Source organism: Schistocerca cancellata, chromosome 6, assembly GCF_023864275.1.
Source record: "Schistocerca cancellata isolate TAMUIC-IGC-003103 chromosome 6, iqSchCanc2.1, whole genome shotgun sequence".
In the NCBI taxonomy this organism is placed as follows: domain Eukaryota; kingdom Metazoa; phylum Arthropoda; class Insecta; order Orthoptera; family Acrididae; genus Schistocerca; species Schistocerca cancellata.
This window is the reverse complement of record NC_064631.1, coordinates 518463070-518483599: the sequence shown is the minus strand read 5'-3', so window position 1 is coordinate 518483599 and position 20530 is coordinate 518463070. Positions and strand designations below refer to the sequence as shown.

The following is a 20530-nucleotide window of genomic DNA, read 5'->3' as shown; positions in this document are numbered from 1 at the left end:
ATATTCTGGTGCACTGTCCCACTTTGACTGCCCTGCGACGAAATCTTGGGTTGCCGGACTTGTTGCCGCTAATTTTATCTGACAATGCTTCATCGGTTGATTTAGTTTTACGTTTTATTTGTGAGGGTTGGTTTTATCATTTGATCTAAGTTTTAGCACATGTCCTTCATACCTCTGTGTTCTCCGCCCTAGTGCTTCTAGGGTGGAGGTTTTAATGTGTTTGAGTGGCTGGCTTCTCCTTTTTTATTCTCATGGTCAGCCAGCCATGGTAATATGCTTTGTTGTTTTAATCTCTTCATCCTGTTTCTTGCGTTTCTGTGGTTTTCTTGTCCCCTTTTGCCCATTTACATGTTTGTTGCCCTTCATTGTTCTTGTGATTTTTCCTTTCATTCCGTTTTGAGTTGTCAGTCTCGTTTGTATTATTCTCACACTTGTGGCATTGTTTTATTCAGAACAAGGGTCAGATGACCTCGTAGTTTGGTCCCTTTCCCCCTCTTAATCCAACCAACCTACATTCTCAATGGCAAGATAGCATAGTTGTCCCAATCCTTAAGCCAGGCAAGAACCCAACGTCTCTCAACATTTACTGGGTGATTAGACTGACCAACTTACTCTGTAAGCTGCTTGAAAGATAGGTTGCCCGCAGATTATGTTGGTCCTCATATCTTGTGGCCTTTTGCCTCTCCATTAGCACATTATCACAGTCCTTTTTGACCTGAGTAAGGCATATGACACCTCTTGGCATCATCACAATTTACTTGCTGTCCATGACAGTGGTGTTAGAGGCCATATACCGATTTTTATTTGTGAGGCTTTGTCCCACCGTCGGCACTTCATTCAGCTCCCCACGGGTCCAAGAGAATGGCATCCCACAGGAATCTGAATGCTTGACTTCTGTTGGGCCACTGGTCACCTCTGTGTTGTATGTTGTTGATTTTTGCATGTGATGCAGCTCCCTTACGTAGCCGCTTCTGAATGCTATTTCAAAGGTGCTGCCCTGTAGGCCTCTGCATGTGCTCTTTTCCATGGTTTCCATTTCGTCCATACAAAAATGTGGGCCATGCATTTCTGCTGCTGTACCATGGTCCATCCTGACCCTGAACCCTATTTAGGTACCCAGCACTTGGATGTTGAAGCACAGTCCGTTTCTTTGGCGTTGTTTTCAGTAAAAAGCTGACCTGGCTGCCCATATTTGTCGCCTGAGGACTAGGTGCATGTGCAACCTTAAAGCACTCTGCTTCCTTGCCCAAACATCTTGCGGCAAGGTTCATGTTACTCTTGTCTGTATTTACTGGCTCATGATTTTGTCCCGAGTGAACTATGGTTGCTAGACATGTAGCTCAGCAGCTCCTTCAGCATGTGCATCTGATGACTAGTGCCTTTCGGACTAGTCCCATAGACATTCTCCTTGTTGAGGTGGGGCTGTTGCCTCTTCAGATTCAATGGTACCAGCTTTTGGCCGCCTACGCAATCACCATTCGACAACTCCCTGATCAACTTTTATATCCCATTCTCTTTGCCTATGAAGGGTGTCCTCGTCCTGCTACCCATCTTCGAATGGGATTAAAAGTTGGAATGCGCTTCGCTTTCCACTGCCAAGATCTCCATCTCCTCTCCCTGGACTATGCTCCCCATGTTTTCCCGTGAATTCCTGTGTGTCAGGCTATGGATTAGGACTGATCTCTTCCAAGGTCCTAAAGTCTCAGTTATCCTCATGAGCTTTTGGTGTCTGTTACGCTAGGTTCTTCGGGAGTTATAGGATGCTACCAGTCTTTTACAGTGATGTTCTAAAACTGTAGATCAGGTGGGGTTGCTTTTACTTCTCCTGCTGATATGGAGAATTATCCCCTGTAGTTTGTTTGTGGCAAAGCTGACAGCAGATTTTATTAAAAGGGCCTCCCTTGACTGCATTTTAATGTGTACAGACTCAATGAGCAATCTCCAAGTTGTCGATTGATGCTATTCATGCCATCCTTTGGTCTCCGCTATTCATGATCTGCTCGATGACTTTTGTCATGCTGCCTCCTCAGTTGACTTTCTCTGGGTCCCAAGTCATGTGGATACTCTGAGGAATGAACTGGTCAACCATTTGGCTACAGGAGCACTTACTCTCTCCCCACTTGCTTTACTGATCCCATGTGGGAATTTGCAGGTGCATTTGAGATCTCTGCTCACTTGGAAATCTAATGACATCTGGTGGACTATTGCCCCATGTAATAAACTATGCACAATCAAGGAGCCTACTGCAGCATGGTGCTCTTCCTTCCATTTCTCCCAGAATAAAACCAAAATCTTATGTCGTCTCCACATTGATCATATCATGTTAACCATAGTTTTGTTTTGTGTAACGAGTGACCCCCACATTGTGCTTGTGGAGCCTTACTGAAAATAGCTCGTGTTTTGGTAGAAGGCCCCCATCCCATTTTTTCCCCACTGTGCTAAGTATAGACTTCCGGACTCATTGCCTCTAATATCAGGGGATGATTCATGGATGGATGATCTGGTTCTCAGTTTTCTCTGTGAAAGTAGTTTTTATTCTTAGGTATAAGGTTTAATCTACCTCTGGAGCAGGGAAGGGGAGGGCTGGATGGGAATGATGCATCTCCCATTATTGTACACTAGGTGTGCGGGTTCCCCGACCCTTGAATTGAATTGAATTGAATTGAATTTTATTTGATCCTGTAAGATTACATTGTGTACAGTAAATGTACGTGTAATATAGGACATGTCAAAGTATTAACATTCTTTATCACTTATTTTTCTACACCTTTAGCTTACATTTTTACATCACTGATAATGAGTAGCAATATATACAAATTTAATGGCATAAGTATTCTGCAACACTGTAAAACTCTTTTTCAGTGAGATAGTCTTTAAGTTTCTTTGGAAAGTCATTATGAAGTACACTATCTTGCAGGTTTTTGGACAGACTTCTTAGTAGTCTGATACCAGAGTACTGGGGTCCTTTTTCTAGCATTGCCAGTCAGTGAGGTATGCTCCGTACTTCATTCTTCCTTCTTGTATTGTGGGTGTGTACACTAGTATTTGTAATCCAGTCCTCACTACCTTTTGTGATGTACATTATTGTTTTGTATATATACAACGATGAAAAAGTTAAGATACCTAAATTCTTGAAACAGTTTCTGCATGTTTCAGAGGTCTTTCTTCTTAAAATGGTCCTAATTGCTCTTTTTTTGTGTGTGTGTGTGTGTGTGTGTGTGTTTGTGTGTGTGTGTGTGTGTGTGTGTGTGTGTGTGTGTAATGTGAACACTCGGTTTGTCTCTTGTTTGTTTGAGTTTCCCCACACAGTCACTACTGTAAGTATGGTTCGAAAAGTCCATGATACACTGTACACAGAATGTTCTTGTCTGAATACTGTGATAGCTGCATCATTAAGAATATGACAGAGCCTAGTTTCTCACAGACATTTTTAATATGTTTTTTTTCCATTTCAGTTCATTATCCACAAGAATACCTAAGAATCTAGCAGATTCTACTTCTTCCAGCCTTGTTCCATCAACCTCTAAATCCAGGTCTACAGCCTTTTCTTGTTTTTAATCACTGCATACATAGTCTTTTTTAGATTTATAACCAGTTCATTTTCCAACAGCCATTGAGCTGTGACATTTGCAGATATGTGTGCTCTTCTCTCAAGCTGTTCCATATTTTGGTCACTATTTAGTATTGTCATGTCATCAGCATACAATATTTTCTTTTCTTCCTCATCAACACCTATATCATTAACAAACACATTAAATAACAATGGTCCCATTACCGAACCCTGCGGCACTCCATATTTGATGGATTTGGTTTCTGATTGGTACGAGTTTCCTAATGATACATACTGCTTGCGGTTGCACAAGTATGATTTTATCCATTCACCTGGTTGCCCCCGAATGCCATAGTTGCTTAATTTTTGTATCAGCATTTCATGGTCAATGGTGTCAAATGCCTTTGAAAGATCCAGAAACATTGCAGAGACAACCTTTTTCTCATCTAAGGACTGTAAAATGTATTCTGTTAGACTGGAAATTGCTGGTTTCTGAAACCATGTTGTGAGGGTATGAGAATGTTATGTTTGTCCAAATAGTTAACTAATCTGGTATACATAAGCATTTCTAGGATTTTTGAGAAACCTGATATCAGTGAAACTGGTCTGTAGTTGTTGGGATCATCCTTACACCCTTTCTTGTACACTGGCACTACCTTCGTTATCTTCAGTTTTTCTGGAAAAATTGCATCTCTGAAAGAACAGTTTGCTATGTTCAGCAGTGGTGTTATTATCTCCTCACATACCAGCTTTATTACATGATTTGATATTTCGTCATCACCAGCTGATTTCTTGGACTTCAGTTTCTGTATAGTTTTCCGCAATTCATCTTCCGTAACTGTTCTTAAGAACATAGTACTGCATGATCTTTTTGGTACCTTAATACCATTCTGTTTTTGACTATTTCTTTCTAATTTTAAGTTTTCTACTACACTGATATAGTTATTATTCAGTATGTTTGCTATTTCCATACCATCTGTGACCACTGTGTTGTCTATTTTAATTGATCTAATACCTTCTTCTTTGTTTGACCCATCTTTTTCCTTTCTTTCAGCATTGATTGCATTCCAAGCTGCCTTTGCCTTGTTTTTTGAGTTCGCTATAGTGGTGTCAATTGCTCTTGCTTTGGCTTCTCTTATTGTTTTTCTATACTTCTTTTTTAACATTTTATAGTTTTCAGCTTCGCCCATCCGTCTCACATCCTGAAGCTTCCTTCGCTGTTCTAGTATTTCACTGGTAATCCACTGTGTTTGATCTTGCTGCCTTTCTTGTCTCTTTACTTTGGGAAATGTTACATTAAAATGGTACTTAATTGTTGAAATAAATGCATCATATTTTTCATTTACACTCTGGGCCTGGAGGGTTTCATTCCAGGTTTCCTTACTTAACATTGTTCTAAAGATGTTGATATTTTGTTCACTGATGATCCTAATTTCTTTGGTTGTTTGTTTTGGTACTAATACTGTGTCATTACTTCTGCAAAAGCTGATTAGTTGTCCATGATGATCAGATATTTCTGTCTGAACTACATGTGACTTATAGTTACACATATTAGTAATTATGTTGTCAATAACTGTCTTACTTTGTGAAGTCACTCTTGTTGGTGCAGTTATTGTCACTTTCGTGTTATGCTGTATTAACAATTCTTCAAAATCCTGTCTTATTTTTGTGTCTTTTCCCATGTCAATGTTGAAGTCTCCACATATAATAAGATTTCTCTTCATATTCATTCTCAATAAGCTAGCAATTTTTTTTAGAAAGATGCTAATATTGCCACATGGTGACCTGTACACACAAAACACTCTAAAATCCTCTGCCACTATACCAGTAACTTCAAAGTCTTTTTCTCTAGCTATGGGAAATGTAGCAGCTTCACTGTTTACATTCTTTGTTAGAGTATCTGTTTTAATATATATACAAATGCCACCACCCTTATATTTAGATCTGCTGAAGTAACTAGATAGTTTGTAGTCCTTTATTGCAACATTATGTATTTTACTTTCAGTTAGTCCATGTTCACTTATGCATAATATGTCTGGTCTTATTTCACTCAGGAGTACTTCTGCTTCTAATTTTTTGTTACCAAAGTATTGAATATTTTGATGAAGTACTTCTATGTAATTTTTCTTTTGTTGGTTTACATGTTGCGAGCTGTATTCTGGGGCAAATTCTTTAGTATCGTCTTTTTTTGTATGGTGCGTGTATTTTTCTTTTCCAGCTGGAGTGTATGATTTTTCACCCCCTTCAGGCCATATTAGTTTCCCTTGCATCTAATGATTTTGCAGACATCTGCAAACATTCTGCTGAACGTTACAGACCCCAGTCTATTTAAATGCAAGCCATCCTTCGCTAGTGAGTTTTCACATAGGAATTTGTTTAGGTCTATAAAAATTGCCCCAAGACCATCACATTGTTCTTTAAGAGCACAGTTTATTTTGGCGATATATTTTTCACTCACCGACCTTCTTTTTATGATTCCGCAAAGTATCAGACGAGATCCTGCATACGTATTTCTTGCAGAACAAATCATGTTTCTTGTTTCGTTTGCTATTTCTTCCTCACTGCTCCTCCTTAATGAATTCGTTCCAACATGTATAAACACCCCTTTATAGTTGTCTGGTTTCAGAATCTGGGTCTGTAGTATCTTGTCTTGCATTTACCATATTTTTAAAATGTTTACCGAGTTGATGCGTTCTAATTCCAGGTCGTACATCGATCTTGCAATTGGGTACCCCCTATACCAGGCTACTCTTTCAACCTCTTTTGCTTTGTTTTAATTGATTTTAGATTTCATTTGCCTCCTTCTTGGCACACCCTGTTTTCCATTCTCGGTGTCTCACTCTGTTGAGTGGTGGGTGCTCTTGACTGTAGTGGGTCAGGGGTGTCACTTGCAGAGCCCCGTGTTTGTCCATCTGCTGACTGCCCTATTTCCTTCATCTTGCTTTTGTTCTTGACAGTATAAAAGATATCCATTAAGTTTTTACCCTTTTTGCTTTTACTGTTATGAACCTCCCGACTAGCAGGAAACATTCTCTGTGGACGTCTCTCAGACTGAGAGACTGATGGTCTTCTTGCTTGGTCCCTTGCATCCTCCCCCTGTCCCAATCAACCAACCAGCCAAATGTGGTCTTGTTCTGCATGTACATGAGTTGCCTGAAATGTATAGAGAAATTCCTGCCAGTCTCCCCAGTGTAACACACTTGTACTCATTGCACAATATCTCATACTGTAACTTAAGTTTTAAAATTGTATTGTTATTGTGCTATATGACCACTCCATTTGTGTTATTGTAAGATAGTTACTTTTTTTACCATATCTGCTGATGACTGCAATGGACTGAAACCATGATCCTGCAAAATTATTAATTGCAATTGAGACTGTGTAAAAGTAAAAAGTTGTGATGTTGAAGTGTAGTTTTTTTATAGTATTTTTATTGACAGACTAACTGGTAACTTTCAGTACAACCTTCCCACTACTGATATGCTGTGAAAACTTCCAGTTATATTGGCAAATAAAGCAAGATATTCCAGTAGGAGAATGTGTTTGTTATAGGAAACACTGTGGAATCCATTTCTTCCAGCCCATTCTATAGCGGTCTTTTCTTTGACCCCAGTTTCTAAATGATTTCCAACTTCTACCAACATTTTGCACTACTTATATGCCTATTTCCAAAACAGGTCTGCCAAATGAACCATGACAACAGTTAATCAGTGGACATTAAAGAATCAATTTTCTAAGCCCCTCCCATCATCCATACTTATTTTGTAGAGGTAGGAAATCCCTCAAAAAGATACAATTTTATGAAATGTATTAGCAGCCCAGATTCAAATATTTACAGCTTCTGGTTCACTAAAAAATTTAATAAAATTCTAACAGATTTGTGGATTTCCTTGCTCTCTGAGACAAATTGTGCTATTGTGGATGCACTGCAACTTGCCACTGTATGGAAATGCATCAAGATATCACTGTTTTAAGTTTTCTGTCATTTTCCGAAATCGCTTGAGATAAATGTTGGGATGATTTGTTTGGAAATAAAAACACAATCAGTTCAATCCACAATATTTGTCCAACAGTGATAACAGTGATAATACTCTTTTTAGAATGGGTACATATTTAATAATGCCGAATAAACCCTTCTCCTATTTTTCCTCCTCCTGTTGTAGAGTCGAAGAATAGGCCCTTTAAAATGATTGTGTTAGTGTGAAGAAAATTTTTGTAATGTTTTTTTGTTTTTGTATGCTCTTTTTACAAGAGTCTCTTAAATGCTTGTGGGGTATTAAGAGAGAAAAGAATCTTTCTGGTGTTTTCCATAACAAGAATTCATATTACCTTGTAGCAGTATTCCATTTAGATACACAATGCTGTATTCATAATATTTTGTCATGCAAATCTTTACACAGATACTATCAGTTTTTAATGTGCTTCAAAAGGATCATTTTTTCCAGTCATGAATCTTGATCTGAAGGCTGCTCCTCGTTCGAATGGTGTATTGAAACAAGTATTCCAGCTGAAGACAGCTCAGAAAGATGGGTAGGCCAATCTTATGACTTTCCTTTTTCCACGTATTATGTTTCATGACTCTATATGTAAATATAAATGAAGATTTGGAAAATTATACTTCTTCTCTGGTCATGACTGTAATTTAAAGTCAGCTCATCTGAAATATTTTTTATTACATTCATTCTGTAATTATATTAATAATGCTAAAATTTTATTGTTTGTGAAGGTGACATATTGAGCTGCAGACAGCCACAACGAAAGGGCCTTTACACATTTAGCTTCCAGCCAAAGCCTTCTTCAGTAAAGGAAAAACACACACACACACACACACACACACACACACACTTGACCACCATCTCTAGCAACTCAGACTGGAAAGCGTGAGGTGTGCTTTCTTGTGTGAATGCATGTGTGTGTTTCCTTTTCTGAAGAAGGCTTTGGCTGAAAGTTAAATGTATAACTGTCTTTTCATTGTGCCTATCTGCAACTCAACATGTCATCTTTATGGTGAGTGGAAGCCTATCTTTTTCCTTTTTTGTTGATATTCCAACTCAGAGTTTCATTGTTTGAAATGATAAATTTAAGACAAGATTCTTTTCTGGCATTTGGGAGCAAATAAATGTTCTTAACATTTCACTTGCAGTGTCCGTCTCATAACCAGGTAAGCGTCTTGGCTTCTTATCAATGTGTTGTATGTGGTGACCACCACTGAATTCTTGGGTTAATGATTGGTAAATGCCTCACTTAACGGATACACAAGTGATCATAGAATGCAGGCTTTCATTTCCAGTATTTGCATCCTTGCTGAATTTTTCTTTATGGACATTAGCCCGTGGTCTGTGGCTTATTTCTGTGCTAACATTGTGTCTCCTAATTCTGAAGACACCATCAGAGGCTATTAAGGCCCTGATAACAGTTTCCAACATAAACAAGTTCAGAAAGCTAAGCTATTTAAACGTACCCATGCAACAGTCAGGTCATGACAGCATTAGACCATCGCCTCAGATGGCAGAGTTGTGCTGACATGTGTTATGGATCTTGTAATGGGAGAGAGTTGACACTGTTTCCTTTATTTACCACCAAGGCTCTCAGTTTGTCTATTTCAATCCTTCTTGTTTTCTGTTAAAGTTGTTTTGTACTTTTGAATATCTGTGGCCACTCTGTGCATCGTAACATAGTAATGACAGGATCTTGAAAAAACTGTAATATCAGAGAATCATGCAGTTGTATGGTTCTGGTGCATGATCTGCTACCGCTGATTTATCTGTGTTTCCCAGATGACAGTTGCCCTTGTGTTCCTTAAGCCCAGTGTTGAAACTTCTTTTTATAGTTTGTATGTACACTGACTACATGTGTTACAGACTTTATGTACTTCTGCTTTGGCAAGCATCAGATGTAGATCCATTGCAGTATGCAAATATTCATGGCACTTTCTTATTACTTTAAGGTACATGGGGGATTCTAACTGTTTCGGCGACAACAGAAGCGGTGCAAAGCTGGATTGCGAACTTCCTGCTTCTCTTACTACAGTTGACTTACTTGAAACTTTTAGCTGATCCTCTTCTCTGGATATGCGGCTGCGTCGATGTCCACAACTTCTTCTCCGAAGAAATAATGCTGGTTAGAGGAACTAACAGATACTCTCTCTCTCTCTCTCTCTCTCTCTCTCTCTCTCTCTCTCTCGGTAACCTCATACTGTCAGTTCAGTTCAGGTATATTTCCATCTCCACAAGTTTCACATAAACATACAGATTCTTGTAAGTCAACTATGATGACACCCATTAGATAAAATTAAACATAATCACAATTACCTGATTTTAACAACCAAATAATTTATAGTTGTCCCATGCATCTTGCTTCGTTCAGAGCTAATATATGAAGTAAGTTAAAAGTCTATAGTCAAATGTTTGTTTTTTTAATTTTTTTATTTATTTATTTTTTTTTACGACAATCACATTCACCAACACAGCAATGAGTAACATTTAATTACTCCATGTCCTCTCCTACAGCATCTGTGGCACTTGTGGCAAACACTTTTCGGTGCCGCAGCTCCTGTCTTCCCATGATAAACGTCAATCCTGCACACACAGACACATGTTGCGCAGTAAATAGGCTCTCTCTCACACTTATTTTTAAAATATCGCATGTTCGAGACGGCAGAAGGTTGAGTGTTTCCAGAATTTACGTGCAAATTCTCGAAGCACTACAGGATGTTGGTGTAGAGGGAGGTGGTATCATTGGTAGTAAGATGTGTGGTGAGAGTGGGACAGGCACAGATTTCAGACGATCTGGGAAATGATTGGTGTTGTTAATATAGGAGACTTCGTCTCAGGTGTTGATCAACATCTCCCATGTACATGGTTTGTCTGCTGCTGCCATTTCCTCAGTCAGCACTCACCTGATTCCCTATGACATCCTTCCAGCTCACCTTAATCAACTTTATGCTCACCAACAACTACTTTACCGTTGAGGTGCAGACATACAAACAGGTTAGGAGCATAGCTATGGGAAACAGGATTGCTCCTTCCTATGCCAACCTTTTCATGGGTCACTTGGAGGAGCCTTTCCTGGGATCCATAAGCCTTTAGCCTCTGGTTTGGTAGTGATGCTTTGATGACATCTTTGCTGTGTGAACTCAAGGTGAGGCTGAACTGTTTAAGTTCTTGTAAACTGTAAATACATTCTCCCAATTAAATTTTACATGGTCATATTCTGAATCCCATGCCACTTTCCTAGATGTTGATCTCATCCTCACAGAGGGTCAGCAACACACTTTTGTTCACATTAAACCTACTAACAAACAACTGTACGTCCATTTTGACAGTTCCCATCCTTTCCATGTCAGATGTTCCTTCCCGTACAGCCTTGGCATTCAAGGCAAATGTATTTGTTCAGATGCAGACTCTCTACACCACTATTTTCACCTCAGCCTTCACTGTTTGTAATTACCCTTCTGGCCTATCTCAAAAGCAGATTTCCCATGCCATCACATCCAGTCCTGGTACTTCTGATACCTCCAAAAAACAACTTAGAAGTATATTTCTTGTCACTCATTGTTACCTGACCTGACTGTTGCTGGATGCATGTAAACTGCTTGGCTTGCTGAGTTTGTTTAAGTTTGAAACTGCTGTCAGAATCCTCATAGCTTCTGATGGCACCTTCAGCATTAGGTGACAAAATTTTAGCATAGAAGTAATGGACCATAGGCTAATGTCTATAAAGTAAAATTCACCAAGGATGCAAATACTGGTCGTGAAATCCTGCACTTTATGATCACTTGTGAATCTGATAAGTGAGCTATTTCGTCAGGCCTTTGACTTCCTAAAATAATGCTTTCAAATGAGGTCCATTCTGTCTGATATTTTGTGCAGCCCCCCTAGAATAGCATTTCATTGCCCTCCCTACCTGCATAATACCCTCTCAGACCCTGTGCCCCTTTTGCACCCATTTCCTTACCCTAAAGCTCCTACCCATGTGACTGTCCCTACTGTAAGATTTGCACTTTGCACTCTCCTACCACTACCTACACTTGCCCTGTAACTGGCAAAACACGTACTGTCAAAGGGAGAGTCATATGTGTACTGGTTGTTGTGTTAACACTGTTTGTGCTTTTACATTGGTATGAATACCATCAAATTATCAGTTAGAATGAGTGGGCATAGGCAGAGGGTGTATACTGGCAGCATACAGTATACTGTTGTACAGCATGCTCTACAGTATGACAGTCGTGACCTCAGTGTCTGTTTCACCACATGTGCCATCTTGATTATTTCACTGAACTCTGCCTATGGGAACTGGTGTTACAACATGTCCCGGGTTCTTGCCACCCACATGGCCGCAATTTACATTAATTTCTTACGTCTTATCATTTCTTGTCAGTAACAATTTCTTTCTTCCGTTTTTAGTTTTCTATATCTATTATTCTCTGACCTGTGTAATTCCCCCCTCCCGTATCTACTATATACAATGCACTTAGCTTTCTGCTCTTCTTAACTCAAGTCAGTCTTTCTTTCTCATCCCGTCCAGTAAGTCTCCCCTGACCTAGGGTTCTGGGTGACTTTTCTGAACTCTCCCATTTCCTAAACTTCACCAATCCTTTTCCTTCACCTGTCTTGCTTCCCCTTCAACCCTTTCGACAGAGGAAGGAGCCACTGGCTCTGAAAGTCTGAAAATGTCAATACCTTTACATGCATTTTCTCCTGCCTCCACTTTTATCTATCCAATTACATATATTTTCAAAAATGATTATTTTCATTGATGTATTTAATGTATTTTATTTGACAACAAACAGAGCTGAAAGAGGGCTAATAATTTGATTACTATTAAAGATCCATTGTAAATAATTGGGATCATTGTTCAGTAATTTTGCTTTTAAGTCTTTGTGTTGTTCTTTTTATTTATTTTTGTATAAGAACCGGTTTCATTGTTATTAGCTGTTAGTACATTCTATTGTGGTGTATTATGTTCAGAAGGATTGTAAACAATATTCATGTATTATTAATGTCTGTTCCAATATAGACTTATACTGCAGATACATCACACAATTCCTGGATCTCATGGAGAAAGTCAGCAGATTCGTTTTGTACATATTGCATTTGAAGATGCTGGAGAAAAGTTGGCTGCATCAGATCACAGGGCAAATATCTTCATTGTTGATTTCGCAAGTAACAAGTAAGCTTTGAAAAATCATCCCTTAACATTCAGAGAACTTTTTAGTGGAAATTGCCTCTTATGTAGCTGATCTGAAGTTTGGCTGAAATAAAAGGGCTACCAACATGTAGACTAAGTCCTTGTCTGTGGTTCAGAATGCAGTTACGTGCTTTGATGCAAATGTCAACAACAAGCTCCTGTCTGACATCAAATAAGAAACTGGGAATCCTTACCATATGAAAAGAAAATCCAAAACACATCTCATCAGTCACTCCTACAAATTATCTAATTATAAAATTAATAATATAGGAAAATAATGGAGGGAAACATTCTACGTGGGAAAAATATATCTAAAAAGAAAGATGATGAGACTTACCAAACAAAAGCGCTGGCAGGTCGATAGACACACAAACAAACACAAACATACACACAAAATTCTAGCTTTTGCAACCAACGGTTGCCTCGTCAGGAAAGAGGGAAGGGGAGGGAAAGAAGAAAGGATTTGGATTTTAAGGGAGAGGGTAAGGAGTCATTCCAATCCCGGGAGCGGAAAGACTTACCTTAGGGGGAAAAAAGGACAGGTATACACTGGCGCGCGCACACACACACACACACACACACACACACACACACACACACACATATCCATCCGCATATACACAGACACAAGCAGACATTTTCTGTCTGCTTGTGATCTGTCTGCTTGTGTCTGTGTATATGCGGATGGATATGTGTGTGTGTGCGCGAGTGTATACCTGTCCTTTTTTCCTCCTAAGGTAAGTCTTTCCGCTCCCGGGATTGGAATGACTCCTTACCCTCTCACTTAAAATCCAAATCCTTTCGTCTTTCCCTCCCCTTCCCTCTTTCCTGACGAGGCAACCGTTGGTTGCGAAAGCTAGAATTTTGTGTGTATGTTTGTGTTTGTTTGCGTGTCTATCGACCTGCCAGCGGTTTTGTTTGGTAAGTCTCATCATCTTTCTTTTTAGATATAATATAGGAAAAGGTAGATTGCTACTTACCATAAATAAGACATGTCAAATTGCAGAGAGGCATGATTAAGACACTCGCATATAGCCCCTCCCAACAGTTTCCAACCCCTCTATCCTCTCGTCTCCTTATTCTCGTCTCCCACCCTGTTTATTTGCAGCCCTTTGCTAACGCATCTGCTCACCTTTCCCCACTCCTCTCCATTTTTGTTCCCTTTTTCCTCACCTCCCTGCCCCATAACCTGCTGATACTGCAGCTGTTGGCAGTCTAGTCCGAGCACACTCCACCAGACAGTGTTCGTCTCTCTCGCCACTCGAACGCTACCATCCCTTCCCCTTCCCCAGACTCTCCAGATTGCTGCTTGCATCCCACGTGATGTTGCATTCCAGCTCAAGATGCTGGAGTTGGCGGTCGTGTGTCCATGCTTTTTTTTTGTGTGTGTGTGTGTGTGTGTGTGTGTGTGTGTTTACTGATGAAGGCTGTGGCTGAAAGCTATATGTGAGTGTTTTTTTTAATCATGCCTGTCTGTAACGTGACATGTCTTCTTTACAGTAAGTAACAATCTGTCTTTACCTACATTGTTGAATTCCTATCTGGAGTTTCCATTGTTTGATTATAAAATTACAAAGAGAATGACCGACTGTTGCTTGCCTTCAGGAGACAAAGTTTTAAAATTTCTTCTTGTGCAGTCCCAGACAATCAGTCTTTCCTTCTCATCCCGTCTGGTACGTCTCCATGACCCGCAGTTCTGGGTGGCTTTTCTGAAGTCTATCCCTTTTCCCAAATCTTCACCCCTCTTCCTTCTCCTTCAGCCTTTCTGCTGGAAGAAGGAACCACTGGCTCTGGAAGCTTGCATAAGTGTAACTTTCTTTTATGTGTATGTTTTCTTGCCGCCACTTGGTGAGTAGATTTGTTTACATCCAGAAAAAGATAGATTGCTACTCAACATATGGAGGAGATGCTGAGTTGCAGACAGGCACAATAAAAAGACTTTTGGTCGAAAGCTCACATTTTTAGGAGTCTTTTGTTGTGCCTGTCTCCTACTCAACATCTCCTTTATAAGGTTTGTAGCAATCTACCCTTTTCAAAATAGTGCAGTTTTACACTGGTATTTTTAAGACTTTGATTCTAGTTCACACTAAAGTTATGGTACTGTTTGCCACCTTATTGCTATAAAACTATTAATTATACTCTATGTATCAACAGTAAGTTATTTGCATTTGAAACTTGGTAGCGATATAATAACTTCTGGTTGTAGTCAACAAAGTTTTTGATATTCATGGTAAGTATTAAAGGTAGGTTTTAGTTGGGATTTGTATTGCCTTTTATCGTTACTGGAATAGTTACAGTTTTTTTTCTAGGAAGTGTAATATCATTATTGTTGCAACTACACTTGGTTGTATGTTTCTGCTTCTTAAGTGTTAGTGGCCTCTGGCCAAATGACATCCAAGCAGTAATTGCAATCAGTATCAAAACAATTGTAATTAAAATGTTTTTTGCTGAGCAAGGAAATGAATTCAAGTGGGCTCATAAAACTACTGATGTTACCATTATATATAAGTCTTTTACTTATGTACTTTCTTTGAAGGTTATCATCTGAGTGCAACTGAAGCTAAACTATGTAGTAATGGGAGATGAAAAACTTAGTGGCAGCTGTGCTATAGAAAAAATTGAACATGTTCATTATTATGGTATCCAGGTATATCTTTGTGTCATCAGTTTCCTTGTTTGGCACTTTCATCAGTGGAGTCATGTCAAATTCACCTAATGTAAGCTATAATTTTTCTGTTGACAACATTTGTCAACTCATTGAGGTTTCTGTTTTTGGAAATTACTGCATTTACGCAGCCTCAGTTTTCAATATATTTCTTGCTTACACAGATCAACAGATCTGTAAATGAAATGAGAAAGCTGTCACCATTTGCTCCAGGCCGATAATTGTATTAAGGTAGGTACATCTGTTATTGCTATGTTGGATGGTGGGACAAGAGCCAATACATATGAAAAAGTCTCAGTTGTAATTTCGTCTCCAATTTTATAGGCTATTGGTTTGTATGATATAATATGCCCTCATTGGGCCCTGAACAACAAATGTACAGCAGTGTGAAGAACAAGAATTACGTATGAGGTTCGTTCAAATGAAACCTGGTCAGTGTGTCTACCTTTGACCCACACGTAAGGTGGCATCACATAACTGCAGGTATGGTGGCGCCATATATTGGTAGAGAGACTGACGCGTACACACTGTTTGATGTTACATAGCGCCAGTGTGGTTTCATGGCGAAGTGAAGATGGTCACACAAGTTATCATCCACTATCGAACATGCAGGTGAGAAAGCGGGAACAACAAGGATTGATTCAATTTTTGGTGATGGAGGGAGTTGGAGACTGTGAAATGTACCAACATATGAATACTGTATACAGTGAGTACAGTCTGAATCATTCAAGTGTTGCGGGATGGTGCAAACGATTCCTTGAGGGGCGCAAGTCACTTGAAGATGATGCTCATCTTGGACAGGCTCATCATGTCGTCACACTGGAAAAGGTTGTGGAAGGGACTGCTTTAGTCTTGGGCAACCGCAGAATCACTGTGGACGAGGTCCATCGGTTACTGGGTATTAGTGTGGGCGCCGCCAACACCATAATGCATCAACACTTGAACTTTCGAAAAATCTGTGCACAGTGTGTTCCCCACCAACTGATTGCTGAACAGCACACTACTTGAGTGGCGCTGTCTTTGAGTCATCTGCAAAGTTATTGTGAGGAGGAATATGGCTTTCTGTCGTGTATTGTCACAGGTGATGAAACATGGTGTCACCATTTTGAACCAGAAAGCAAGCATAAGAGCAAGCAGTGGAAACATGCGACTTCCACCACCTCCAAAGAAATCAAAGACCGTGCACACTAGTTCTGGTAAGGTCATTATGTCCTTTTTTTACCACTAGGGCCCACTGTTGCAGAGTTCCTAGAACAGGGAACCACCATCAGTGCCCAACGTTATGAAGCCACTTTACAAAACCTTACATGAGCCATCAAGTCAAAACGCTGAGGCATGTTGTCCAGTAGCGTTACCCTCATGATGATAATGCCCGCCCACACACGGACAATGCAGTGAAGACAACATTCAGCAGTTTTGGTGGGAAACACTGGAACATCCACCGTACAGTCCTAACCTTTCACCGTGTGACTTTCAAGTGTTTTGACCGCTATTCACAGACATCGATTTGCAATGGATGATGAAGTGTGTGACTGGGTCAAGGCCTGGATCTGACAGCAGCCTACTAGCTTCTTCAAGGATGGAATCAACCAGCTAGTGTCGCAATAGGATAAATGTGCCAACAGTTTTGGCGACTATTTTTTAGTATGTCTACTGTGTATAACTACATTTTTGAGTTATTAAAATGATTACCATTACTTTACACTAGTGATAGGGTTTCATTTGAATGCTCCTTATAGAATAAGGATAATAAATGCAGATACACGAAATCATATTTGTAATCAGTAAGTATGAGTAGGTATGTAGTATGAAGCCACCAAATATGAAGGTAACACAAAAATCTACGTTTATTATGTAGATATGAAAAATGAGGAGCACCCAGAAGTGATTAAACTGTTTATAAAGTGTATGTTCCGATTATGCCACCAAGAGGTTAAAATGACATTAAAATGAGTAAACTAGGCACACTACAAGTAAATCTTAAACATAGGTCAGGGTAATTTCAATAATGGAAACATTGTATGACCAATAATGCAATTCATACTGGTTATACATTATCAAAAAGCAAAGTAGACTTGGCATTGGAGAGTGGAAAGAGTGAAATGAACTATATGCCTGAACAATATCTGTTATTCGTAGCGACAATCCTCGTTGAGTACATTTGTCCTACATTTGAAGAAAGTCTATAAACCTCAGGAGCTGTGTAATAGAAGGGACGTTAATTCGCATATGCATTACAAAACAAGAGTTAAGAACCAGCTAACTAGGACAATTACCCCTATAATGAAACAAAAAACTGACCCAGTCAGAGCATACAACTCTACATGAAGATAAACCTCATATGTGTACTAAGTAGCAAATTATTTGGAAACCAGTAACCATAGTCACCTCTATCATGGTTGGTAAGGGCACCCTCCATTGCAATTGCAATTGAAGATGCCTTAAAGAGGTACCTAAATCTAATGTGGAAGCTAACAGTCACCTGTTCAGGAATGTTATTCAAACCTCATGAAACAACACCAGGCTATAATGAATAAAACTGATATAAATCACATAAGATAATAAAATAGTGACCACTATATGGGTCAGAATAGCAATAGTGTTCAAGGTATAGAAAAGGCCAGTCCAGTCACGAAAACTATTAGTGTTACGTAATGGTAAGTATGCACTTAAAAGTTGCTCTCTCCTAAATATTAACAGGGACTTATCTATCCCTGCATTGAGAAGAAGTCAAAATGTGAAAATGGGTACATAAACATAGTGCTAGAGTAAAACGGAGAACATATGTGTTCAGAACCATGTGTGTACATCATCATATGTGTATATGTTCATCATGTAATGGAACATAATAGGCAAAATTGTGTGTATGACAACAAGTCAGCGGATGACAGCATTGTCAGTTACAGTAAAATAATACTTACTTGTACGTCCATGTATTGACTTTTTTACAAATATCTAGTTGTACTCTAAGCAACAGAAATGACAAAAGACTTTAATCAGATTGACATCCACGGTAGTGTGTTGTGCATTGTACTCACTTGAAGTAAATAAATAATTGCAAGAAAAGTGCCAGTCCATCTACCTAATGAGGGAGACAGTGTACTTCTATTTGTACTACAGATGTGATGTTAACACACACATGCATATCCGAACGAAGTAAAACATTTGCTAACTGGGGTAATAATGTCTATGATGAAAAACCGAATCTGATCTGTTAACAGTGCATCATACTGATTTTGATGCAAACTTGTATGTCTGTCAGTAGGTGTATATACAAACACTTAAGCAATCTTGTAGGTAAACAAAATAAATAGATGACTTATTATCATGTCAACATCTATAATAGTTGTTGTGACAGTGCCACGAGATTTAAAAGTGCCGCTACATCAGTACACAAACACGGCGATAGAGGCGCTCCGCAGCTCGGCTGAGCGCGGTAGCGCCACCTGGCTATGAACGGCGCCGGCCGCATGTCACGGCACGGCAGTTGGGTGACAGCTACGGAGTTGGTAGCATGAAACCCACTATTGTTTCTACGTTTGTATATCCACGCAATTTATTAGTGAATTAAAGGTTATAACACTTTTTTGGTGACGAGGTCGGATATTTTTTTGCCAGCGTTGGAGTATTGCGCGTTCGTGTCTGGGCAGACATGGAACAGCTTATGCAAGCACTCATTGAACAACAAACACAGCTGACGGCTGCTATTCGGGCGTTGTCGACGTCGCTTACTCATCGTCTGTCGTCCTCTTCTCCACCTCCGTTCCCTCCTTACGACGAGGCCGCTGAAGACTGGGAGGATTATGAGAAGCGTTTGCGGCAACACTTCTTGGCTTTCGGCGTTGTCGACGCTCCGATGTGTAAGTCGTTATTTCTATCTTGGATGTCCCCACGGATCTATCAGCTGCTATCTCAGTTAGCACCTCTGCGGGAACCTGCCTTTCTGTCCTTCCAAGAAATGTGTGATTTATTGTCTAACTATTACTGAAAAAACACCCACGTCATTGACGCCCGCGTGGCGTTCTACCGGTGTCGTAAACAGCCCCATCAATCTTACCGGGCTTGGGCGGCGGAACTACACGGTCTGAGTAGGAAATGTCAGTTTGTCACAGACACTCATCATGAGTCTTATGCTGATTCAGTGGTTAGGGATGCTATTCTACGGCTTGCTCCTGATAAAGAAGTTCGGCAACGTGCCCTACAACTGCCAAACCCGTCGTTGTCGGAAGTTCTAAGCATCGCTCAATCCTTTGAAGTGTCTCACGCTGCTGGCGCGCAAATAGACGCGTGGTGTGATGTGGGCGCTGTACAGTCAACTTTCGACACGGACACTTTGCCTGTTTCCCAGTAGAACGATGATGTGGCGGCGGTTCACTCGCGTAAACAACGTCGCGTTGGGCCGCAACGCTTGCAGCGAAAACAGCAACCACAGAAACAGGTTCGTTCCGCCCGTCCTTCTTGTCCACGTTGTTTCGTACAGCATGACAGGGCCGCGTGTCCAAAACGTTGGGCCATGTGTAATTCATGTAGGAAAAAAGGCCACATTGCTTCTGTGTGTCAGTCTCCTCACGTTCCTGTCGATGAGGACGAGGCATCGGACATGGATGTTAACTGTGTGCTTTCTCAAACAAATAAGTTGTTTGTTACTGTTCGTGTTCTGGATAAAGACATTCGCATGCAAGTGGACACTGGCTCTGCAGTAACTCTCATTAATTCTCGCACGTATTTGGAGTTGGGCTCCCCTCCCTTGTCTCCAGTTACGCGAAATCTGAGAACTTATAATAAACAGAAAATTCATATCGTTGGCCAGTTTGATGCTTCCACAGCTTACAAGTCTGTTGTTCAGCCCCTCACGTTTTATGTGGTGGATCATGCGGGCACTGAAAATCTGTTCGGTTATGATGCTTTCCAGTTGTTTAGGTTCTCCATTGATGATGATGTGCACCTCATATCTGAGGATATTCCGTATCAACAGCTGGATGGATTGTGTTCTGAATTCTCATCCGTGTTCTCTGCGGGTCTGGGTCGTGCCAAGGATTTTGAAGCCCACATTACTCTTAAACCTACAGCTCGCCCTAAGTTTTTCCGGGCACGCCCTATTCCGATGGCGTTGCGTGCACCTGTCA

At 40.1% G+C, this 20530-nt stretch overlaps 1 protein-coding gene across 4 annotated transcripts in view; it reads left to right on the top strand.

Moving 5' to 3' along the window:
* Positions 1-20530, top strand: part of LOC126190807 (TBC1 domain family member 31) — a 277761-nt gene that overhangs the window by 17930 nt on the left and 239301 nt on the right. For 3 of the 4 annotated variants that reach the window (XM_049931366.1, XM_049931367.1, XM_049931368.1), the window contains 2 exons: positions 7996-8080; positions 12569-12721. In XM_049931366.1, the coding sequence (XP_049787323.1) occupies positions 7998-8080; positions 12569-12721 (236 nt within the window). In that variant the 5' untranslated portion in view covers positions 7996-7997. The remainder of the gene's footprint in view (positions 1-7995; positions 8081-12568; positions 12722-20530) is intronic. The other variant, XM_049931369.1, reaches the window with a different exon arrangement.